This window comes from Epinephelus lanceolatus, chromosome 9 (assembly GCF_041903045.1).
Source record: "Epinephelus lanceolatus isolate andai-2023 chromosome 9, ASM4190304v1, whole genome shotgun sequence".
In the NCBI taxonomy this organism is placed as follows: domain Eukaryota; kingdom Metazoa; phylum Chordata; class Actinopteri; order Perciformes; family Serranidae; genus Epinephelus; species Epinephelus lanceolatus.
Window position 1 is genome coordinate 842,501 of NC_135742.1, and position 24,572 is coordinate 867,072.

The window sequence follows — 24,572 nt, forward strand, 5'->3', positions numbered from 1 at the left end:
TGCTGTTGGTTGTTCCATAACGTAAGCTGATCAAGTAATTTACAAACAAAAACTTTCACATTCACTTTTTCATAAATTCAGATTCATTTCCAAATAACTTCCTGAGACATTTCCTGTATAGAAATACATGACCTCGTACTTACTATGATAACTACAGGTGAGATAAAGAGTGATCAGTTCACTGAGCTGATCATTCAAAATACGATAAATATTTGAATCAGGAAGTCTACAATAAACTCAGCTTGACTCAAACTCTGTTTGTTCTATAATTAGTGTAATTAGCACCAAACTAAATGAATCTTTACAGGAAACTTTCAAACACTTCTTTACAAAAAAACACATACTTTAATTAGTTCACTATTTTATTCATGACCAAACACCTGCAGCACTAAAGACATTCCATTAGAGTCTGTTCTGATAATTAGCTGATTGTTAGCTAATGTTAGCATGCTAACATGCTAAGCTATGATTGTGAACATGGTGACCATTAAACCTGCTAAACATTAGCATGTTAGTGCTGTCACCTACATTGTAGGACAGCAACACGTCAGAGCTATGAACTTGGTTTTCTTTCTTTAGTCAGTGTAAACCAACCTGATGAGGTCAAAAGTCAAAGGTCAGACTGTCACCTCCTGCGGCCCAGTTTAAAGAACTGGTGTCACACCTGAAGCTTCAGTCTGACAGTGAACAGCTGCCTGGCTCAGAGGCTCAGAGATTCAGGGAACCAGCCACCTGCAGTAAAGATGAGTCATTGAGCTGCGACATGATTTATTCAGACGGATTATTTACATCTCATTAACATAACCAATCACAACAACAGGAAGTGAAAGAATCTGAACAGAGGCAGGAGGACGGTGCGTTCAGGCATCAGCTGATAAAAACATCCACAGAGACTGAACCGTTTTTATCTGGAGGATTGTCTAGGGAATCCTCAGCAGCTTGTGACTCATCGTCACAAATATCTGCAGCAGGAAATAAAACCAGGAAGTAAATAAATAAATAAATCAATGCTGAGAATCACTGCAGGCCTCAAACACATCTGACACACACACATCAGGATACACACTGTTCAGCACACAAAGTACGGAGGATCATTCAGGCCGGGAAAATTATGTAATGTTACAGAAATACAATTTTCTTAAAAGTATTATCAAAAAATATTTAAAAAGTAATAATAAATGGGGGAAATAAATACCTGAGTACCTTTGTGTTCAGGTGGGTTGTGATGAGGTCACCTCTGAAATAGTCACATGACCGTCATCACAATCAGATGTTCCAGATGTTTCATAAAAAGTTTATGTTTAGAGTTCAGGCAGCAGTGACATCACTGAGTGACATCACTGAGTGACTTCACTGAGTGACATCACTGAATGACATCACATCATCAGCAGACTTTTGTTTTTGTTTACAGAGTTTTTACTGGCGGTGACGGCGGCTGCTCTCAACAAACACTGGTGTTGGAGATCAAATTAAACCCTCAGAGTGACCTCAACATTTATACGTTCATAATTTATGATTTAAAATTATTTTTGTATTTCTGTGTCCTGTCTTCTTCATGCGGCCGAACAATTTATTCTTGAGTTTGAAGCTCATTTAATGTGCCGTAAAGTTTAACGTCTAAAATGTCATATAGAGTGGGGGAGGTTAAAAAGTGGAAGATTTTATGTGTTCATGTTAAAATATGGAACATAAAAAAATAAAAATTCTCAGCTGACGTTTTTTTTTAATTTTCTTTCAAATTCTCAAATATTAATTCTAGTTTTTAAGTTTTGTTTGTCTTAAAAAAAACATCTTGAATATTCTTTTACAAATCTAAACTTTGATATTTTTCAGCAGTCACCACAGGGGAGCGCCACCTCCACCATGACACACACCTGAACGATCCATAATACGATCCATAATCGTCTGTCTGCAGAGATTCGTTTATCAGGACGGCTCCATGTTTCACAGTTTAGAGGAACACACACACACACACACACACTTGTACTTGTATCTTTGTGAGGACCCTCGTCGACATTACCTTAATCTTAACCCTAACAATTACATGTCTAAACTCAGCCCTAACACTACCCTAGACCTAAAGATGACCTGAACCCTAACATCTTGTCCTAACCCTCTAAGAGAGCTTTGAAAAAATCAGGACTGGACAAAATGTCCTCACTGTCGTTAAAAATTCTTGGTCCCCACTATGTATATGCACAAGTACTTACATACACACATTCTTGTACTTTTATTTTTGTGAGGACCCTTGTTGACATGGTGCATTCCCTAGACCCTTACCCTGACACTAAACTAAATCCTAAAGGTAACCTGACACCAAAAACCTGGTCTTAACCCTCCAACAGGTCTTTGCAGACATAAGGACCAAATGTCCTCACTCTGTGGATAAGAACACTTTGTCCCCACTATGTAGCAAGTACAAGAACACATATACACAGTCCAGTATTTGTGCAGATGGAGGCGGGGCCTGAGAGGACAGGTGTATCATCTGTCAGCAGGTAAAACATTTGGCACAAAATGAACACAGCAGAACCAGTGTGGTCCTGTTCTGTCCCAGAGTCCCACTGGTCTGTCGCCATGACAATTAGATCCAGGTATGACACACAGGTGAACACACACCTGGTCACACGGTCCAGTTTAAAACAGGTTCTATAAATACAACAAGTCGAGACCAGGTTCCACATCTGAGCCACTGAAACCCAAAACCTGTCAGGTGTGTCACCAACACAGGTGAGACACACCTGACTGACAGGTGACCCTCAGACACACCTGGACACCTCCAGAGCTCCAGTCTGGGCCTGGTTTAACTGGTCCTGGTCAGACGGGTCCTGGTCACACATGGAGGCGGGAGTATCGGAGTTTCCACCTCCTGGATCGGACTTTGAAGAAGAAGAAGAGGAGCATGAGGAAGAGGCAGGAGCAGACGTACAGGACCACACACAGACTCATGTCCACACTGTTAAAACCCAGACCCAGGATCCAAACACCTCCTCCTCCTCCTCCTGCTGCTCCTCTTCCTCCACCCAGGCTCAGGACCTCCTCCCTGTCCTGCCCCCTGACGGCCTGGTGTCCTGGTCGAGGCTCCCGCTGCTCCTCAGCTCTCTTCTCTGCCTCCTTCCTCTCTCCTCCTCCTCGGTGCTCCTCCTGAGGCTGGGTGGTCTGTGCAGGATCAGGATTTGGAGGAGGTGCGGGAAGTCGTGGGGGGGTCAGGGAGTATTTGGGGGACAGGTTGGAGGCTCCGTAGTGTTGTCTGAGGAAGAGGAGGACGTTGTCCTGGTTCCAGATGTGGACGCCGTTTTTCTCCTCATGGCAGGAGGAGCAGAGGGAGGGGCTCGGCCACGGAGCTTTAGGGAAGAGGGGGTCATCACTCAGAGAGCCTGGAGGAGGAGTAGAAGAAGGAGGAGGAGTAGGAGATGTAGAAGAAGGAGGAGGAGGTGGAGAAAGAGAAGAAAGAGGAGGAGGAAGAGGACGAGGAGGAGAAGGGAGAGAAGGAGGTGGAAAAGGAGGAGAAGAAAGAGGTGGAGGGGGGTGAGAAGAAGGAGGAGGAAGATGAGGAGGAGATGAAGGAGGAGGAGGTGGAGGAGGAGGAAGATGAGGAGGAGGAACATGAAGGTGAGGAGGAGGAGGAAAAAAGAAACATTAATAGATTCTGTAACTGTGTTTTATTTTTTTTTCTTACATATGTTTTAGGGTGTTTTTGGACTGCAGCTCCCATGATGCTTTGGTGACAATTATGTTTATGATGCAGTGTGATGTCACATGTTTATGATGCAGTGTGATGTCACATGTTGAGCCCAGTGATCTGACTGATGTGTGATGTCACATCCTGTTGATCTTCAGACAAACTTTACATCAGGAAGATTCTTTAATATCTGATTTCTGACTTCTTGACAGACATCAGAGATGATGATGTGTTTCCTGTCTGGATATGATGATGATGATGATGATGATGATGATGATGAGGAGGAGGAGGAGGAGGAGTTACCTGCCAGCCTGTAGTTGACCCTGTTGTGTTGGTTCCACAGCCACAGGATCTGCTCCTCTCGGCTGTGGACTCGCTCCATACTGACGGCCGCCGCCTGTTCAAAGTTTCGACCGCACTCCTCACAGCCGAAGAACGTCCTGATGTAACGACGCATCACCTGCAGCACCGGGGCCGCCTCGCCCTCCAGACCTGCGTCACACACACACACACACACACACCCACACACAGATGGTAAAATATGATGTATCTGTAACAAACATAATCCGTCTCTGAAAGACACCATGCTGATGTTCATGTTGTCATGATGCCACTTCCTGTTTACTTTCTGACACTGACAGTAAATAATATTTCATCGTGACCATGACGAGGTTAAACTGCGGTGTTCACTTCCGTGTTTCTGACTGGATGCTACGTGTTCACAGTTGAGTTCAGAGAGGTGACAAGAAACAAACACCTGGACCTGTAGTAGCAGCTCACGCCCTCCAGAGGTCGCACTCTTTATTATCAACATCCATTTACACAGGGACAAGTATGTTGCATCAGTCAGCGCCACCCCATGGCGTTCACAGGTAATGTGGGATTTATACTTCTGCATCAGCGCCATACTGCCTGTGTTGACTTTCATTTAAGGGACGCCTAAAAGGCACAGTCTTCAACACACTTCATTGTCCAGATTTGTTTACTTACACTGGTTGAGTACTTGCTTGAAGGTCCGGGTTGGTTTATAGATGAATAAATGAGTATGTGGGGTGAATGAGAGTGTGTGTGTGTGTGAGTGCGCTCTGTCAACAGCAAAAAAATATGTATGCATGCATCAAAAATAGCGCTTAGCCTATCAAGGCATTCTACAAAAACGTCGCTCAGGTAGGCCTATCAGTGAATGAAAATATAACATGAAGCAAAAGGCTCTATGCACATCATTTACGAGCGCTTGTATCAGTTGAAAAACAATTTCTCTTCTCAGCGTCCCCAGGTCTCACACACCTGTGCCTATTTCTATTAATGACAGACGTGTGGTGATTACGTCATCGACTGAACTCAAAAAATGCGACGCCTTGTAGTTCTTATACAAAAGAACAAACAAACAAAAAAAAACAAACAAAATGGCTCCTACACTGCCATAAATATAACATTATTGTTGTTGTTAGGTGTGTGTGTGTGTGTGTGTGTGTGTGTGTGTGTGTGTGTGTGTGTGTACCTGAGTTCTCCAGTGCGGTGGGCATGGCGTCATGCTGGACGGTCAGGACGTGGAACAGAGTCCAGAGAGAACATGGGTAACCTCGGAGCCCCGCCCTGCTGCCCTGGCAACCAACCCAACGAAGCTCTGCCCCCAGGAACACACCTGAGATCTGGACAGGAAACAGGAAGTCAGCTACTGCTGCTGCTGCTGCTGTGTGTGTGTGTGTGTGTGTGTGTGTGGGTGTGTTCAGTGCGTCTCACCCTCATCTTGTTGTCCACCAGGTCCAGGACGGCCTGGTAGGGGATACGTGGCAGCGGCAGACTGAGCAGCCAATCAGACAGCGTCTCCATCAGCTTCACCACCGAACCTCCACCTGGATACAACTGGACAGACAGACAGACAGACAGACAGACAGACAGAGACAGAGACAGAGACAGACAGAGACAGAGACAGAGACAGACAGACAGAGACAGAGACAGAGACAGAGACAGACAGACAGACAGAGACAGAGACAGAAACAGAGACAGACAGAGACAGAGACAGACAGACAGAGACAGAGACAGAGACAGGTAGAGACAGACAGACAGAGAGACACAGAGAGACAGAAGGGTTCAGTCCACCGGTCGGTCCTCACATCAGGTCCTTGTAAACCAGGAGGATCAAGACCTCCTGACGATGTTTCACAGACACAAAGATCTCATGAAGCTCTGTCGTTACCTTGGCGACCAAAGTGACAAAGTCCTTGAAGACCTTAAGCTCCTCCCCCTCCAGGGTATTATGGGTAGCCAGCTCGACTCTCAGCAGGTAGTGGAGGGCTGACTCCAGATCAGCTGTGTACACCTTCGACCTGCAGACACACAGACAGTTACTGAAGATCCAGAGTCTATGAGACAAGACTGACTGAGTCTGACCAAGTCTGATCGAGTCTCTGATCGAGTCCCTGACCTGTCGAAGTCTCTCCAGGGCTCACTGCTGTGTTTGTCTGGCAGCGCCCCCACCTGGCCTCCACTGGTACTGCTGCTGCTGCCCAACTTCAACCTCCGCTGAACTCCTGGTAACGTCCTCAACAAGGAGGAGAAGAAGAAACGCAACCGCTTCTGACTGAAAGAGACAAGAAGAAGAAGGAGAAGGAGAAGAAGAGGAGAGGAGGAGGAGAGGAGGAGGAAGATGAAGCACAATATTAATAATATTTAATGTGACTCATGTTCACTGCTCTGACTCATTATTGTGATCAAATCCTGTAAAACAAACTATCTGAAGAACGTTCATGGTCAAGTAAACACGAGTCTCTCTCACCAGACCTTTCTCAACAAAAGAAAGGTCTGGCTGGGCCGACTCTCACTTTGAGATTGGAGAATAAAACGCCCCGGCTTTTGTTTATTTCTTTCAACCAATCACAATCGTTCTGGGCGGTGCTACAGCAACGGTGTGCTTGCAAATATATTGCCGGGGGGAAACAGGTTTTGGCGTAACACGCCCACAAAAATATCACCAACAGGACGTGAACCATGGCAGAAAAATGGCTACATCCCTGCAAGATCAAACACTGCAAAAGTGGGCGGGGCTTAGCTGGATGCAAAACAGTTCTCCACAGACATTAGCTAGCGCTAGCTAACAAGTTGTGTTGTCTTGTTTTAGACGATGGAGGAAGATGATGTGAGTGGTGCGTTCAGAAACACTCATTGTGAGTGTGGGAGCGCACTCTGACACAAACTGGAGCGTTGATAAATTGGGAGCGCTGTCTGAATGTAGCGTTGGGTTATCCAGAGCAGCGCACTCTCAGAGTGGCAGAGCGCACTCTGGACACTCTGTCTGTGGAGACGGAGCAGCAGAGCGCCGAGCGGAGTGAATGTGTGATTAACTTAACCGTTGGTTCATTCATGTAGAAATATAACGCTGCGTTTCTTCCACCAACAGGGCTCTCATTTTAGTGTAGAGCGTCAGACTGAATTTACCAACGCACCATGTCAGGTCACTCACTCTCCGGGACCGCCAGTGTTACTTGAATAAGTAAACACTGACCAACGGGACCAGACTGGCCGACCCGTATGCTCTCACTCAGTGGATGGATGATGTCACAGGAAGCCAATCTTACAAAGGAGGACCACACTTGTTTGTTTTGCTATGGAAGCTATCGTTAGCTTAATCCCTCCCCAGTTTCTGATGAGGTGGACATGATAACCCTTAATACACATAACCTTATTCATCCCTACAACAGGAAATACTTTTTCCCTAACCTGATATGAAGTGTGCGCTGCACATGTGAGCATTTTTGATGATGGCCTCCGTCCAGTCCTTTGGTCTTATCACATTTAACCATAGTTGTCTTTGTTTTTGTTGACGGGCAGTGGCGGCTGGTTTTGAGCCATGACTCCTTCTATTCTGGCTCCCAATAACACAACAAGACAAACACATTTTAACACTCCTGTGGAGCCTACAGCCCTGTGGGGGAGAGGCAGCTGCACCTCCAGGGGACATCAGGGGCTATACTCTGATTAAACTCTACAGACTGCAGCTTTAAGACACAGATCATAGATAATATTTAATGTTCTAGCAGATTATTGACTCTCAGCAAACAGTCACATTATTTAATTTAAAACAGATCAGATGCTCCAAGTTTAATTAATTCTAACTGTTAATATTTTTCTGAAACAGACTGAATGTGACACATTTACAGCAGAAACCTCAACATATAATAAACTATAAATATCATCTACTGTGTGTGTGTGTGTGTGTGTGTGTGTGTGTGTGTGTGTTCACTCACACGTGCAAGTGTGTGTGTGTTGCGTTTGGGTGCAGCAGGTAAACAGAGGGAAAGGTTGTGATCTTCAGAGCGTCCAGCAGGGGGAGATCTGAGCTCAGAGCTCTCTTCACCACCACACCTGAGTACTGCAGCAGGTCCAGGATCACCTGATGGACAGACAGACACACAGACAGACAGTTAGAGCCTCTGCTCTCCAGCTGACCTGTATCCTCCTCTATGGTTACCGTCTCACCTCTCGTCCTACGTAGGAGTCTGGCTCCTCGACAACGATGGCGGTGTAGTGATCTGACCTTTGACCCAGCAGAGGAAGCAGCTCCACAGAACTACAAACAGACAGACGGACAGATTGACACAGAGTCGAAGGTTCACTTCACATCATCCAGGGCTGCCTTAGGACCCGTACACACAGGGGTCGCGTTAACCGGATATTCTCGGTCATTGACTGGTTTTTTACAACAATGACCGGAAAATCTGAAGCCTGTCTGTCATTTTGACCGGTTGCAATTACCACCCCTGCCCACTTGGCGGCAGAGTGCACAGTCAGTGGTTTAAGTGGCTGCCGTTTTCACACTGCAGAGAAAAGTCATTCATCTGCTTCATGTAGCATTGTTAACATAACGGCCTGGACACACTGGACGCGTTAGTGCCGCAGACGTCCTGCGAGTGTACTCACACAGGCAGCACATTTCTCCTGCGCTCTCCACGCTGGTTAAACATCGACTCCACTCATCTGTTCCCATCAGTACTCGTTTTTTCACTTCAACAGGTCATTTTAAACATGGGTAAGGCCATATTTTAATCGTTTTTTATAACATAATAAGTTAATGACAATTTGTCATTGCATGTCCATGTATTGAGCGTGTTGGATAAACACTGAATGAACAGGGCATATTGTTCTGACCATTTTATTCATGTAGTTATGTCTGTAGGCTCAGTGACACAAAATTAAAATTGTAATGAAGTGATTATGGTATTGAAAAATGTGTTCGGTTATGCACTGTTGTGTTATTTTAAATTATAAACATGGTATTTTCTCCTCACGTTCCTCAGTGCATGCTGTTGTTATTTTATTTTGAAAATTGGCCGGAATCTCTCGCCTTTTCTGTGTCCAACTTCCTGTTTGGTACGATCCGCTCGATCCAGCTTGACAGAAGCGCTCGCGGCTCGCGTGTAGACCAGACGCTGAACTGAAGCGCTGCGGTGTGTGGATGTCTGTTCATCTTTTCGTTCATGTCTTTATTAATGCACACTTTATAAACTTGCTTGTTGGATTTATTAAAAACGAAAGAATGAAAACTAAATGTCTTTGAATATCTTTATTATCATTTAAAAACGAAAACGAAAATTAAAATGACCGGTAAAAATAGATTATGACTGGATCTTTACGACCTTGTCGGTCAAAATGACCGGCGATGAAAAAGTCTAGCACAACCTCTGCGTACACACGCTGCGTCTTTAACCACCTGGGAAACATGAGGTCGGCGCTGGGCGCTACCCTTTGTGCCTCTTCTGTTCCAGCTTTCAGGAGTGCAGCGGCAGGTTGTGTCTGAGGTTGCTAAGCAACCATAATAAGCAAGGTATAGCCTGTTTACCTGAAACCCTGAGGTCAGAGCTGATGTACTTCCTGTGTGTCTGTGGGACAGATGTGATGCACTGACTCGCTCACACTGAGGTCCTGACAGATGATATATTTTATCTTCCAGGACCTCAGAGACTCCAGGGTTTCATTTTTTCAGACTTCTTCTCCACAGTTGTTGTGTGTGATCTTTCCGACCACAAACAGATTCACACAAACTACACACTCTGTAGTCCTCCACACACTGAGTCCGCCATGTTGTAGTTCTGTCTGAATGTACAGTGGGAGTTATTACACCCTGTGAAGTGGACTCACAGTGTGTCTCTGGGTCTGTGTGGCTGTGTGTAGTTGTGTGTGGTTGTGTTACCTGTATGGTTCCAGAGGAGGACAGTGGTCAGGTCGGTCCAGCTTGGTGTGATTCTGCAGGATGTTCACCATCAACTGTCTCACTGACTGGATCTCTCTGTCTGCACCTGGAGACAGACAGACAGACAGACAGACAGCCTTTAGTGTCTCCGTACTGTATATAATAGAAGTGCTGAGGAGAGGAGAACATGTCTTCAGTCATTTGAAGATAAAATCTGAATATTGTCATTAAAAAACTTCAGGATGTAAATCATATCAACATCAAATGAATTTATTTTCAATGTTGAACTTTTTTCAGCGTTCCCCTTTTAAACGCCAGTTTTTATTTTTTGGTGACATCACTTTCTGTTTCAGTCACATGACCGTGACCTGAGGAGGAGCTGTGAAGTGTTTCTGTGACTGAGCGTCGTATCAGCCAGATAACGTCAGTAAACTCAGACACACACACACACACACTGTTTATCTCCTGTGAATGTGCCACACTGAACACACATGTTAGGGGGCGGGGCTGTGATATCTAAGTCACATGACGTCCTCTGGAGACAGTCGTCCTGTGTGAACGGAGCTTCAGTGACCTTTGAGTTTAAAGGCAGTTTAATGCAGGGTGTCAAACATACATCCACAACTGGACCTGTAAAGGGTCCAATCCGGCCCACTGGGTGACTTCACACACCTGACACTGAGTCACATGTGAGGGTGACATCACAGGACAGGAAGTGTCTGGAAGATGTCACGTGGCACACCAACAGACTCAGACTGTTCATCATGTCTGTCTGTCTGTCTGTCTGTTTTCATGCTGACAGACAGGAAACATCTGGACATGTTGTTGTTGACAGGTTCTGATAAACTGGTTTTAGTGGTGTGAGAAGTGTGAGACAGGAAGCATGAGACAGGAAGTGTGAGACAGGAAGTATGAGACAGGAAGTATGAGACAGGAAGTGTGAGACAGCAAGTGAGAGACAGGAAGTATGAGACAGGAAGCCTGAGACAGCAAGTGTGAGACAGGAAGCGTGAGACAGGAAGCGTGAGACAGGAAGTGTGAGACAGGAAGCGTGAGACAGCAAGTGTGAGACAGGAAGCCTGAGACAGGAAGTGTGAGACAGCAAGTGTGAGACAGGAAGTGTGAGACAGGAAGTGTGAGACAGCAAGTGTGAGACAGGAAGCGTGAGACAGGAAGTGTGAGACAGGAAGTGTGAGACAGCAAGTGAGAGACAGGAAGTGTGAGACAGCAAGTGTGAGACAGCAAGTGTGAGACAGCAAGTGTGAGACAGGAAGCGTGAGACAGGAAGCGTGAGACAGGAAGTATGAGACAGGAAGTGTGAGACAGCAAGTGTGAGACAGCAAGTGTGAGACAGGAAGTGTGAGACAGGAAGTGTGAGACAGCAAGTGTGAGACAGGAAGTATGAGACAGGAAGTGTGAGACAGCAAGTGTGAGACAGGAAGTGTGAGACAAGGGCCCAATTCCAATCCGATCTCTTACAGACTCACTGACTTAGAGACGCGTTCATGTGAAGTGCGTGAGTGTGTGAGGGCTGTCCCATTGTCAAATCGTCAAGTCAGTGAGTCAGTGAGTGAGCCCTTTATGCCCCCTTACCGTAGGTCAGCATTGATGCAGACTTATGTAAGGAAATTACCCACAGTTCATAGCGTTGTGACGTCAAATACAGGGGTTGCCCCTGGAACACCGGAAGTGTTATAAAAAAAAAAACGAAAACACGGTCGGCAGATATGCAAACGGTAACGTTAAGGAAGGAGAGCAAAAAACAGATAGATAAACAATGAAACATTATATTAACAAGGATTTAAGATGGTACATAAACAAACATGAAGTCAGAGGAATACCAGTGGTTATATTCCACACACAAAGAACAGCCTATATATCTATATCTATATATATATATATGTATATATACATATATATATATATATATATATATATATATATATATATATATATATATATATTCTTTGTGTGTGGAATATATGATGACAATAACCGATAAATGATCACGCCCAGAGCCGCCAGTGTCAACAACATTTTGTAGAGAGGGATAAGTGCTGTCCCATTCCTATTTGTAGCATCCAGAGCCCTTTCAGACTCTCGCACTCAATCACTTACAGCTGACGTCAGTTAAGTCAGTGAGGGTTCAGGGCTTGAGTCTTTAGGGGCCGGATTGGAATTGGGCCAAAAAGTATGAGACAGGAAGCATGAGACAGCAAGTGTGAGACAGGAAGTGTGAGACAGGAAGTGTGAGACAAGAAGTATGAGACAGGAAGCATGAGACAGGAAGTGTGAGACAGGAAGTGTGAGACAGGAAGCATGAGACAGGAAGTGTGAGACAAGAAGTATGAGACAGGAAGCATGAGACAGGAAGTGTGAGACAAGAAGTATGAGACAGGAAGTGTGTCCTTAGTCTCATCCTTCTGTACTAAACACTTCATATTCTGAGTGCACTCAGTGCGTTCATACCACAGTGTACTACTGATGCACCCAAAACGGTCCTAAAGTCCTGTGTGGAATGACGGACACTTCTCACCCTCTACAGTCGCCATCTTTGTGACGTAGCAAACGTCTCATCTTCTGACATGGCGGCTGAAGACAACAAGGAGCCTGAGCTGGCTACAGTGAACACCACCGTGTTATACAGATGTTAGTTTGTCATGTTTTTACACTAAGAACCAAAACTGTTGTTGAATAGAAGCCGTCAGTGATGTTTGTTGGGTCTGTGATGATTTGGTACCATGAACAATAATGTCAATGCTAACGTTAGCTTTGCTAGCAGTGTACAAAGTGTACTACACACTACACGTTTCTCCATACCAAGTACAGCAAATTCGGACTTGCACACTTGGGAGTTTGGACTTGGGAGTACAAAATCCCAAGGACAGCTGCCATTGCCGCTGGTCTGTGAGAAATGCATTCTGGGATACCTGGCATCCCCGATGGAACAGGCGGAGCAAGTTCACATCCGGGCATTTGGACTGTACGGACTTTGAATTTGAACAGTACTTGGGCTGCGACTGATGACATTTCACAAGTCCGCAAGAACACAAGTACAGGCAAGAACGCAGATTGAGAAACACCTAAAAAGTGTGAGACAGGAAGTGTGAGGAGGGTGTGTCTCACCTCTGTAGGGTGTCCCTCTGTCCGTCTCTGGACTGTGAGCCTTGAAGTACTGAAGACAGACAATAATGAAATTAAACATCAGGACACACTGTGAGGAGATTTAGAGAAGTACACAGTAAACACTAATACTCAGCACTAATACTCAGGACTAATACTCAGCACTAATACTCAACACTAATACTCAGTACTAATACTCAACACTAATACTCAGCACTAATACTCAGCACTAATACTCAACACTAATACTCAGGACTAATACTCAGCACTAATACTCAACACTAATACTCAGCACTAATACTCAACACTAATACTCAGCACTAATACTCAGCACTAATACTCAGCACTAATACTCAACACTAATACTCAGCACTAATACTCAGGACTAATACTCAACATTAATACTCAGCACTAATACTCAACACTAATACTCAGCACTAATACTCAGCACTAATACTCAACATTAATACTCAGCACTAATACTCAGGACTAATACTCAGCACGAATACTCAGGACTAATACTCAGCACTAATACTCAGGACTAATACTCAGGACTAATACTCAACATTAATACTCAGCACTAATACTCAGCACTAATACTCAGGACTAATACTCAACACTAATACTCAGGACTAATACTCAGCACTAATACTCAGGACTAATACTCAACATTAATACTCAGCACTAATACTCAGCACTAATAGTCAGGACTAATACTCAGGACTAATACTCAACACTAATACTCAGGACTAATACTCAGCACTAATACTCAGGACTAATACTCAACACTAATACTCAGGACTAATACTCAACACTAATACTCAGCACCAATACTCAGCACTAATACTCAGGACTAATACTCAACATTAATACTCAGCACTAATACTCAGCACTAATAGTCAGGACTAATACTCAGCACTTATACTCAACACTAATACTCAGGACAAATACTCAACACTAATACTCAGCACTAATACTCAGCACTAATACTCAACACTAATACTCAGTCAGCACTAATACTCAGCACTAATACTCAGGACTAATACTCAGTCAGCACTAATACTCAGGACTAATACTCAGTACTAATACTCAGCACTAATACTCAACACTAATACTCAGTTAGCACTAATACTCAGGACTAATACTCAGTCAGCACTAATACTCAACACTAATACTCAGGACTAATACTCAGTTAGCACTAATACTCAGGACTAATACTCAGTTAGCACTAATACTCAACACTAATACTCAGGACTAATACTCAGCACTAATACTCAGGACTAATACTCAGTCAGCACTAATACTCAACACTAATACTCAGGACTAATACTCAGTCAGCAATAATACTCAACACTAATACTCAGGACTAATACTCAGTCAGCACTAATACTCAGCACTAATACTCAGGACTAATACTCAGGTAGCACTAATACTCAACACTAATACTCAATCAGCACTAATGCTCAGAACTAATAGTCAGCACTGATACTCAGTACTAATACTCAGTTAGCACTAATACTCAGCACTAATACTCAACACTAATACTCAGGACTAATACTCAACATTAATACTCAACACTGATACTCAGGAGTAATACTCAACACTAATACTCAGCACTGATACTCAGGAGTAATACTCAGCACTAATACTCAGGACTAATTCTCAACATTAATATTCAGCACTAAAACTCAGCACTAATACTCAGGACTAATACTCAGGACTAATACTCAACATTAATACTCAGCACTAATACTCAGTACTAATAGTGAGCACTGATACTCAGTACTAATACTCAGTCAGCACTAATACTCAACACTAATACTCAGCACTAATACTCAACACTAATACTCAGTTAGCACTAATACTCAGGACCAATACTCAGTCAGCACTAATACTCAACACTAATACTCAGGACTAATACTCAGTTAGCACTAATACTCAGGACTAATAGTCAGTCAGCACTAATACTCAACACTAATACTCAGGACTAATACTCAGTTAGCACTAATACTGAACACTAATACTCAGGACTAATACTCAGTCAGCACTAATACTCAGCACTAATACTCAGGACTAATACTCAGTTAGCACTAATACTCAACACTAATACTCAGGACTAATACTCAGTCAGCACTAATACTCAACATTAATACTCAGGACTAATACTCAGTCAGCACTAATACTCAGCAATAATACTCAGGACTAATACTCAGTCAGCACTAATACTCAGGACTAATACTCAGTCAGCACGAATACTCAGCACTAATACTCAGGACTAATACTCAGTTAGCAATAATACTCAACACTAATACTGAGTCAGCACTAATGCTCAGAACTAATAGTCAGCACTGATACTCAGTACTAATACTCAGTTAGCACTAATACTCAGCACTAATACTCAACACTAATAAACAGCACCAATACTCAGGACTAATACTCAACATTAATACTCAACACTGATACTCAGGAGTAATACTCAACACTAATACTCAGCACTGATACTCAGGAGTAATACTCAGCACTAATACTCAGGACTAATACTCAACATTAATACTCAGCACTAATACTCAGCACTAATTCTCAGCACTAATACTCAACACTAATACTCAGCACTGATACTCAGGAGTAATACTCAACACTAATACTCAGCACTGATACTCAGGAGTAATACTCAGCACTAATACTCAGGACTAATTCTAAACATTAATACTCAGCACTAAAACTCAGCACTAATACTCAGGACTAATACTCAACACTAATACTCAGGACTAATACTCAGCACTAATACTCAACATTAATACTCAGCACTAATACTCAGGACTAATACTCAACACTAATACTCAGCACTAATACTCAGTACTAATAGTGAGCACTGATACTCAGTACTAATACTCAGGACTAATAGTCAGCACTAATACTCAACACTAATACTCAGTACTAATACTCAACACTAATACTCAACACTAATACTCAGTTAGCACTAATACTCAGGACCAATACTCAGTCAGCACTAATACTCAACACTTATACTCAGGACTAATACTCAGTTAGCACTAATACTCAACACTAATACTCAGTCAGCACTAATACTCAACACTAATACTCAGGACTAATACTCAGTTAGCACTAATACTGAACACTAATACTCAACACTAATACTCAGTTAGCACTAATACTCAACACTAATACTCAGGACTAATACTCAGTCAGCACTAATACTCAACACTAATACTCAGGACTAATACTCAGTCAGCACTAATACTCAGCAATAATACTCAGGACTAATACTCAGTCAGCACTAATACTCAACACTAATACTCAGGACTAATACTCAGTCAGCACTAATACTCAACACTAATACTCAACACTAATACTCAGGACTAATACTCAGCACTAATACTCAACACAAATACTCAGTACTAATACTCAACACAAATACTCAGCACTAATACTCAACACTAATACTCAGTTAGCACTAATACTCAACACTAATACTCAGTTAGCACTAATATTCAACACTAATACTCAGGACTAATACTCAGTCAGCACTAATACTCAGCACTAATACTCAGGACTAATACTCAGGTAGCACTAATACTCAACACTAATACTCAGGACTAATACTCAGTCAGCACTAATACTCAACACTAATACTCAGGACTAATACTCAGTTAGCACTAATACTCAACACTAATACTCAGGACTAATACTCAGTCAGCACTAATACTCAACACTAATACTCAGGTAGCACTAATACTCAACACTAATACTCAGGACTAATACTCAGTCAGCACTAATACTCAACACTAATACTCAGGACTAATACTCAGTCAGCACTAATACTCAACACTAATACTCAGGACTAATACTCAGTTAGCACTAATACTCAACACTAATACTCAGTCAGCACTAATACTCAACACTAATACTCAGTCAGCACTAATACTCAACACTAATACTCAACACTATTAGTCAGCACTAATACTCAGCACTAATACTCAGTCAGCACTAATACTCAGCGCTAATACTCAGCACTAATACTCAGGACTAATAATCAGTATCATGACGTACTTTGAACGTTGGGTAGAACTTGATGCCAAACTCTTTACAGACGTCAAAGTTTTCCTCCTGAGCGCAGTCCAACACCGCCACATTGACCACCTGCTGCCAGTCTGAGACAGAGAGACAGGGACAGGGACAGACAGAGAGACAGGGACAGACAGAGACAGACAGGATTTATATTCAGTACTGATAAATCTACTATGAGTCCAGTTTTCTGTCACAGTAGAACCATTCGTTTCCCTCAGTGGAAACAAAGCTTTGATTTACTTTAATTTCACAGATAAGAAACAATAAATTGTGAAGACAATAAAGCCTCCACACACTGTGTGTGATTTATCCTGGCTGAAATATGAGCAGAGGAAATCTCTGCTAGCTGCTAGGCTAATTTATACAATGTAAAATGCCATAGGCTTGTGCTAATAACGTTAGTAACGCATGTTGTATTTGTTTGGAAAACGTGTCCAGATAAAGACAAGTGTTTGTCTGTGAATGCTGCAAGTTATAGTGAAGCTGATTTGTGTTTGACACTGTCGCTATTAAGCCATGTTTAATGTGTGTTTAATGTGCGTTTAATGTGTGTTTGATGTGTGTTTAACGTGTGTTAATGTGTGTTTAATGTGTGTGTGTTTAATGTGTGTTTAATGTGTTTAACGTGTCTTTAATGTGCGTTTAACGTGTGTTTAATGTGTGTTTAACGTGCGTTTAATGTGTGTTTAATGTGTGTTTAATGTGCGTTAATGTGTGTTCAATGTGCGTTAAGGTGTGTTTAATGTGTTTAATGTGTGTTTAACGTGCGTTTAATGTGCGTTTAATGTGTTTAATGTGTGTTTAATGTGCGTTTAATGTGAATTTAATGTGTTTAATGTGTGTTTAACGTGTGTTTAATGTGTGTGTGTTTAACGTGTGTTTAATGTGCATTTAATGTGTTTAATGTGTATTTAATGTGCGTTTAATGTGTTTAATGTGTGTTTAGTGTGTGTTTAATGTGTGTGCAACGTGTTTTTAATGTGTGTTTAATGTGTGTTTAATGTGTGTGTGTTTAACGTGTGTTTAACGTGTGTTTAATGTGCGTTTAATGTGTATTTAATGTGCTTTTAATGTGCGTTTAATGTGTTTAATGTGTGTTTAGTGTGTGTTTAATGTGTGTTTAATGTGTGTGTAACGTGTTTTTAATGTGTGTTTAATGTGTGTTTAACGTGCGTTTAATGTGTGTTTAACGTACGTTTAATGTGTTCAACGTGTGTTTAATGTGCGTTTAACGTGCGTTTAACGTGTTTTTAACGTGCGTTTGATGTGCGTTTAATGTGCGTTTAACGTGCGTTTAATGTGTGTTTAACGTGCGGTTAACGTGCGGTTAACGTGCGTTTAATGTGCGTTTAACGTGCGGTTAACGTGCGTTTAATGTGCGTTTAACGTGTGTTTAATGTGCGATTAATGTGTGTTTAACGTACGTTTAATGTGCGTTTAACGTGCAGTTAACGTGCGTTTAATGTGCATTTAATGTGTTTAATGTGTGTTTAATGTGCGTTTAATGTGCATTTAATGTGTTTAATGTGTGTTTAACGTGTGTTTAATGTGTGTGTGTTTAACATGTGTTTAATGTGCGTTTAATGTGTTTAATGTGTATTTTATGTGCGTTTAATGTGCGTTTAATGTGTTTAATGTGTGTTTAGTGTGTGTTTAACGTGTGTTTAATGTGTGTTTAATGTGTGTGCAACGTGTTTTTAATGTGTGTTTAATGTATGTTTAATGTGTGTGTGTTTAACGTGTGTTTAATGTGCGTTTAATGTGTTTAATGTGTATTTAATGTGCGTTTAATGTGCGTTTAATGTGTTTAATGTGTGTTTAGTGTGTGTTTAACGTGTGTTTAATGTGTGTTTAATGTGTGTGTAACGTGTTTTTAATGTGTGTTTAATGTGTGTTTAACGTGCGTTTAATGTGTTCAACGTGTGTTTAATGTGCGTTTAATGTGTTTAGTGTGTGTTTAACGTGTGTTTAATGTGCGTTTAATGTGTTTAATGTGTGTTTAATGTGCGTTTAACGTGCGTTTAACCTGTGTTTAATGTGTGTTTAACATGCGTTTAATGTGTGTTTAATGTGCGTTTAATGTGCGTTTAATGTGTGTTTAATGTGCGTTAATGTGTATTTAATGTGCATTTAACGTGCGTTTAACGTGTGTTTAATGTGTGTTTAACATGCGTTTAATGTGCGTTTAATGTGCGTTTAACGTGTGTTTAATGTGTGTTTAACATGCGTTTAATGTGCGTTTAATGTGAATTAATGTGTGTTCAATGTGCGTTTAATGTGTGTTTAATGTGCGTTTAATGTGCATTAACGTGTGTTTAACATGCGTTTAATGTGTGTTTAATGTGCATTTAATGTGCGTTTAAGGTGCGTTTAAGGTGCGTTTAACATGTGTTTAATGTGTGTTTAACATGCGTTTAATGTGAGTTTAATGTGTTTAATGTGCATTAATGTGTGATTAATGTGCGTTTAATGTGTGTTTAATGTGCGTTTAATGTGTGTTTGACGTGTGTTTAACATACGTTTAACGTGTTTAATGTGCGTTAATGTGCGTTTAATGTGTGTTTAATGTGCGTTTAATGTGTGTTTAATGTGCGTTTAATGTTCATTTAATGTGTTTAACATGCGTTTAATGTGCATTAAATGTGTTTAACGTGTGTTTAATGTGCGTTTAATGTGTGTTTAATGTGTTCAATGTGTGTTTAACTCAGAGGTATAAAAACCACACCTGGCGTCCTGCATCCATGTGTTGTTGTTATTGCAGCATTATGCTGAATCCATTTTCCCACCTTTACTATTTAGATATAAACGTGTCACTCTGAGGGAACCAGAACACAACCATTAGATTAGATTATATTTCAGTCCGTCACACTGAAGCTTTAAAATATCAAAAAATGTCATAAAGTAACTGAACTATTTGAATCAGTGCAGATGAGAGTTAAACATCCAGGAGGTTACTGCAGGACGGAGTCGAACTGATGAAGGTCATTATATAGATACTGTGTTTGTTCATTCCCACACACACACACACACACACACACACACACTTCGGTCACCAAACATACACTCTGTGTGTGTGTGTGTGTGTGTGTGTGTGTGTATTGTCTCCCAGCTGTATGTCTCTCGGGGGGAGGTCAGGGTCTTTGTGTCTCACATGTCCTTTGACTCCGACAGCAGGTCCACATAAAGAGAAAGTGTGTGCGTGTGTGTGTGAGTGTGTGTTTAGAGGCAGCTGGTCTCCAGCTGAATGATTCCCCAGGGAGATGATGGAGGCAGATGGAGACTGAACACAGCAGACTGATTCGCACAGGTTGATCTGAGTGTGTGTGTGTGTGTGTGTGTGTGTGTGTGTACATGCTACATAGTGAGGACCAAATAAACGTGTTTTTAGCAACAGAGTGAGGACATCTTTGGAAACATTTTCCTCCCTTCTTTAGAGGCCTGTTTGAGGGTTCAGGTAACTCTGAGGTTAGGGTTAAAACACAGCACTCAGAGACTGGCAGAATAATAAGACTTAAACATCTCGTTGTAGAGGCCCCGACAGGAGCTCAAGGAGCCCCATAAAATTGACAATAATTTATAATGTTGGATCAAATGTAGAGTTTACTGGGCCAATGAACATGTGGGGCAACGCTCCAGACACATCAGGTCACTTGGGAAATAACCTGAGGACTGACCATGAGATCTATAAAATAAATGAATAAATAATAGTATATCTGATGATAAATTATCTGCACTGTGGTCAAAGATCGTTTAATAAATGCTGAATTTAATTAAATAAACTGATATAATGATGCATATGTCACATTATAATAGGTGAAGGAACAGAAGATACCTGCTTAAAATTACATACACTATTTAAGGTTTGGAGTTGGGATTGTCCAGATTAGGGTTAGAGGCCTGGGAATGTATGAGTCAGTGAGGGTCCTCACAAAGATAGAAGTACAAGAATGTGTGTGTGTGTTCGGGTTTTTTTCATATTCTAGAAAAATAAACAAATGATGGAAACTTTCCTCCGAATGAATCTTTCAGACGAGTCGATCAGTTTGTATCAATCACTGCAGCTCAGAGCAATAATTCAGCTGATCAATAATCAAACTGTGACGACTCGTTCAGTTCACTCTGATACAAACACAAAAAATCTTCACATCAAACTTCAACTATTGATCAATTATCTGAACAGTTTCAGATCAGTTTGCTGTTGAACTGATTCATCGATTGATCACAGCAGATTTAATCAGTGTCTGTTATTATTGATCCTAAAATCTTCTTTAACTAAAATAAGAGCACCAGAAAATTAAACAGCACATTAATAACTAATATTTCTGACTTTAATAAGTTTCTGTTATTGATCAGTTGATCTCACCTGATGGACATGTTCACAGTTTAATCATATTTACAGGATCAAATCATCAATGACAATAATAACAATAACAATAATCATCAGTTTTATTAATTAAAGTATTTCTACATGTTGGTTTTGTTCCTGACAATATTATTGATTATTATATTTTAGGTGTGGGAGAAAAATCCATCCAGCAGAGTATTATGATATCTTTGTGTGGCAGTATGTGTCATCACACTTTTACTGTATTAGTTACCAATATTACAAATACAAATGAAACTTTAGGGAGCCGACTGGAATAATATGATCAGCTGATTTTTCAGTCCAACAGAAACATTTTGCTGCAAAACAAATATCTGAAGTGATGAACAGACAGAAAACTTTATCTTATTAGATAAAACACATGTTGACAAAGTTTTAATCTGCAGTTGAAAAGAGGAAATAAACCACAATATATTTAATGCAACACTCAGCATATTGTAACCTTTAATATAAGGATAATATCATATCATGGAGCCTCTGGTGATTCCCCCTCTGTTATAAATGAAGATCAAACATGAGTCTGTTTGACTTTTTGTTCAAAGTGAATGAATTTCTCTTTCAATATTTACATTTCAGCTGCTTCTAGTGTTGACACAAAACTGACTCCAGGCAGGAGAAATAAAAATGTCAAATATGTTTAAATCAACCGACGTGTCAGCTGCTGAAGGAGCTGTGTCTCTGAACGTGTTCGATATCAGTAAACACTTCACAGACTGAACCGGACAATAAATTGATTTTTATTAAAAGTCTTCAGAGGTCTGACTGTGTTAGCTCACTAAGCTAACTGAGCTAACTGAGCTAACAGCTCTTTATAAACCTGATTTTATTTTTACAGTCAAACTGTTTCCGTCTGTGGTGCTTCAGGTTTGAACAGCTCAGTGTTGCTGGGATACCTGAAGTGTCACCTGTCTGTTGCCTGGAAACATGAGCTCATTTCCTCTGTGAGCACAACCACCTGTTAGCTTCATCAGGCTAACTGAAGCTAACAGCAGCTGCTGATGCTGTTCCAGAGTCAGTGACATCACATTAATGAGTCTATAATGACCTGTTTATTACAGACTCAGTGACAGACACACAGATAAACATCATGAGCACTGTTATTTAACATAATATGTCTTGGTACTGTTAGCGGATGTAAAGCTCTGTCAACAATCACTCCATCATTCAGAACTTCATCCAGAAATCTGCTCATTTCCAGTCGCTTCATTCAACATTAAACATTTCAGGAAGTGTCGGTCCGTCGACGGGAGTTGAGATTTATCTGTAATAAAGAGCTCGTTTTCTGGATTATTTAAAGCCGAACTAAAGAGGGGCTGGTGCAGAATCAGAAACACACCGAGTGAAACTTTAACATTTATCATCGTTGGGTCGGTTAGTAATAATGATAACAACAACAATAATAATAATAATAATAATAATAATAATAATATAACGTTAGAAGTCAGTGACAAACCCACAGCTGCTACATTATGAACACTGTAATAACGAGTGTTTATTCAGATTAACACTGGCTGAGTCTCTTCTTGGTACCGTTAGCTAATTTAAACCACTGTAAACAATCACGTCACCATTCAGAACTTGATTCAGAAATCTGCTACGTTTCAGTCGCTTCTCGCATCTTTAAACGCGTCAGTGAGTTTGAGTCACGCGACAAAGAGTTGAGATTTTTCTGTATAACGGAGTCATTGTTTTGGATTATTTCAATGCCGAACTGAAGAGGGGTAATGATTACATCATAAAACACCCAAAGTGGTACGTTAACACGTTACGTTTTTTAAGCGTTAAGCATTAGTAGAGTAAATAGTCGTAATTTGAACGTAGTCTGGTGTTGCTGTTCATAAAGGAGAAAGGCACAGCCCGGGGCGGCTGCCGAGACCCGGTGTGAGTCCTGCGGTACCTTTGACGTCCTGAGCCAGAGCCTTCCACGTGCTGGAGTACTGGATGCAGTGTCCACACCAGGAGGAGAAGAACTGGACCAGCCAGGCCGAGGACGAGTTGAAGACGGTGGGCTTCAGGCTGCTGCTGCTCAGGATCACCAGCGGGTCCTCCTCCGTGTACAGCCGGGCTGCGGCTCCCACGCAGCCGGGGACGAGCCAGAGGACGACCGCCGCTTTGAACCAGGACCGGAGCATCCCTGCCGACCCGCGGACACACACACACCGAGAGCAGGCTGTCAGAGAGCCGCAGAGTTTGAGCCGAGAAGAGGCAGAGAGAGCCGGGGACACATGAGAGCAGCTGCCCGCTGACTGCTACGTGTGTTTACAGCCGCCGGAAGCACAGACGTCTCACTCTGACGGGTTTCCGAGAAACTGAGGCTTCAACACAACGCCGCAAAATATGAACTCTTTATCGATCACAGTTATTAAGACACAAACAGAGAAACAGGACAATCGAACAAGATGATCAGTTTACCTGATCGGGTTGGGTTACCATGGCAACAACTGGACTCGTGTCTCTGCTGCAGGAGGAGGTCTGTGTTTTCACTGAGGAGTGAATCATGTCCACTATAGACGATCTTTTCTCAAGTTCAGACTGACGCGTGACTGACGTGACAAACGTGCTGCGTTTGAGTTTCCTCGAAGATCTCAGAGTCACGGGGGAGGGACTTATAGTTTTTATTTAGGTTCAGAGGAGCGGCATAAAGACTTTAATTTTTTTTCTGGGGTGTGACTTTTCCTGACCCTCCCTGAAGCTCTAAATATTTTCCCTTGACTCAGTGACTGGAGGAATATCTTTGACCCTCCCTCCTCCATAAATGACTTATTAGATTTTTGATGTTTGAAAGTTAAAAGTTGAAGATGAAATCCTGGAGTTGAATAAAGCCTCAGTTTTACAGATGCTTTACTTTTGGACAAATTTTAAATGAGATTAACGAAATATCACTATTTTAAGGACAGATTTGGTGATAGGTTTTATTCTATGTATTTATTTTACAGAGGCAGTTGTTGCACAGAGTGTCAGATATTTGAAAGTCAGAACTTTTTGCCAGAAATGAGAAAATTGCCGCAATTTCAAAGTCATGTTTTCTATAGAAATCTGCGGTAAAATAAAAACAAAATAAACCTATATAAATCTGCATGCTCCTCCTCTTATATAAATAACAA

The 24,572-nt window shown here is 41.6% G+C and overlaps 1 protein-coding gene across 1 annotated transcript; it reads right to left on the reverse strand.

Moving 5' to 3' along the window:
- Nucleotides 1–754: 754 nt before the first annotated feature.
- On the reverse strand, nucleotides 755–23,935 carry qsox2 (quiescin Q6 sulfhydryl oxidase 2). Its single transcript, XM_078171124.1, has 12 exons — nucleotides 23,366–23,935; nucleotides 17,067–17,167; nucleotides 12,999–13,047; nucleotides 9,873–9,978; nucleotides 8,162–8,252; nucleotides 7,930–8,075; nucleotides 6,111–6,266; nucleotides 5,883–6,012; nucleotides 5,426–5,548; nucleotides 5,184–5,334; nucleotides 3,986–4,174; nucleotides 755–3,377 (listed from the first exon to the last, which is right to left on the reverse strand). Exons 1-12 carry the CDS (start codon nucleotides 23,598–23,600, stop codon nucleotides 2,833–2,835), a joined length of 2,022 nt encoding a protein of 673 aa, XP_078027250.1. The 5' UTR covers nucleotides 23,601–23,935; the 3' UTR covers nucleotides 755–2,832.
- Nucleotides 23,936–24,572: the final 637 nt, after the last annotated feature.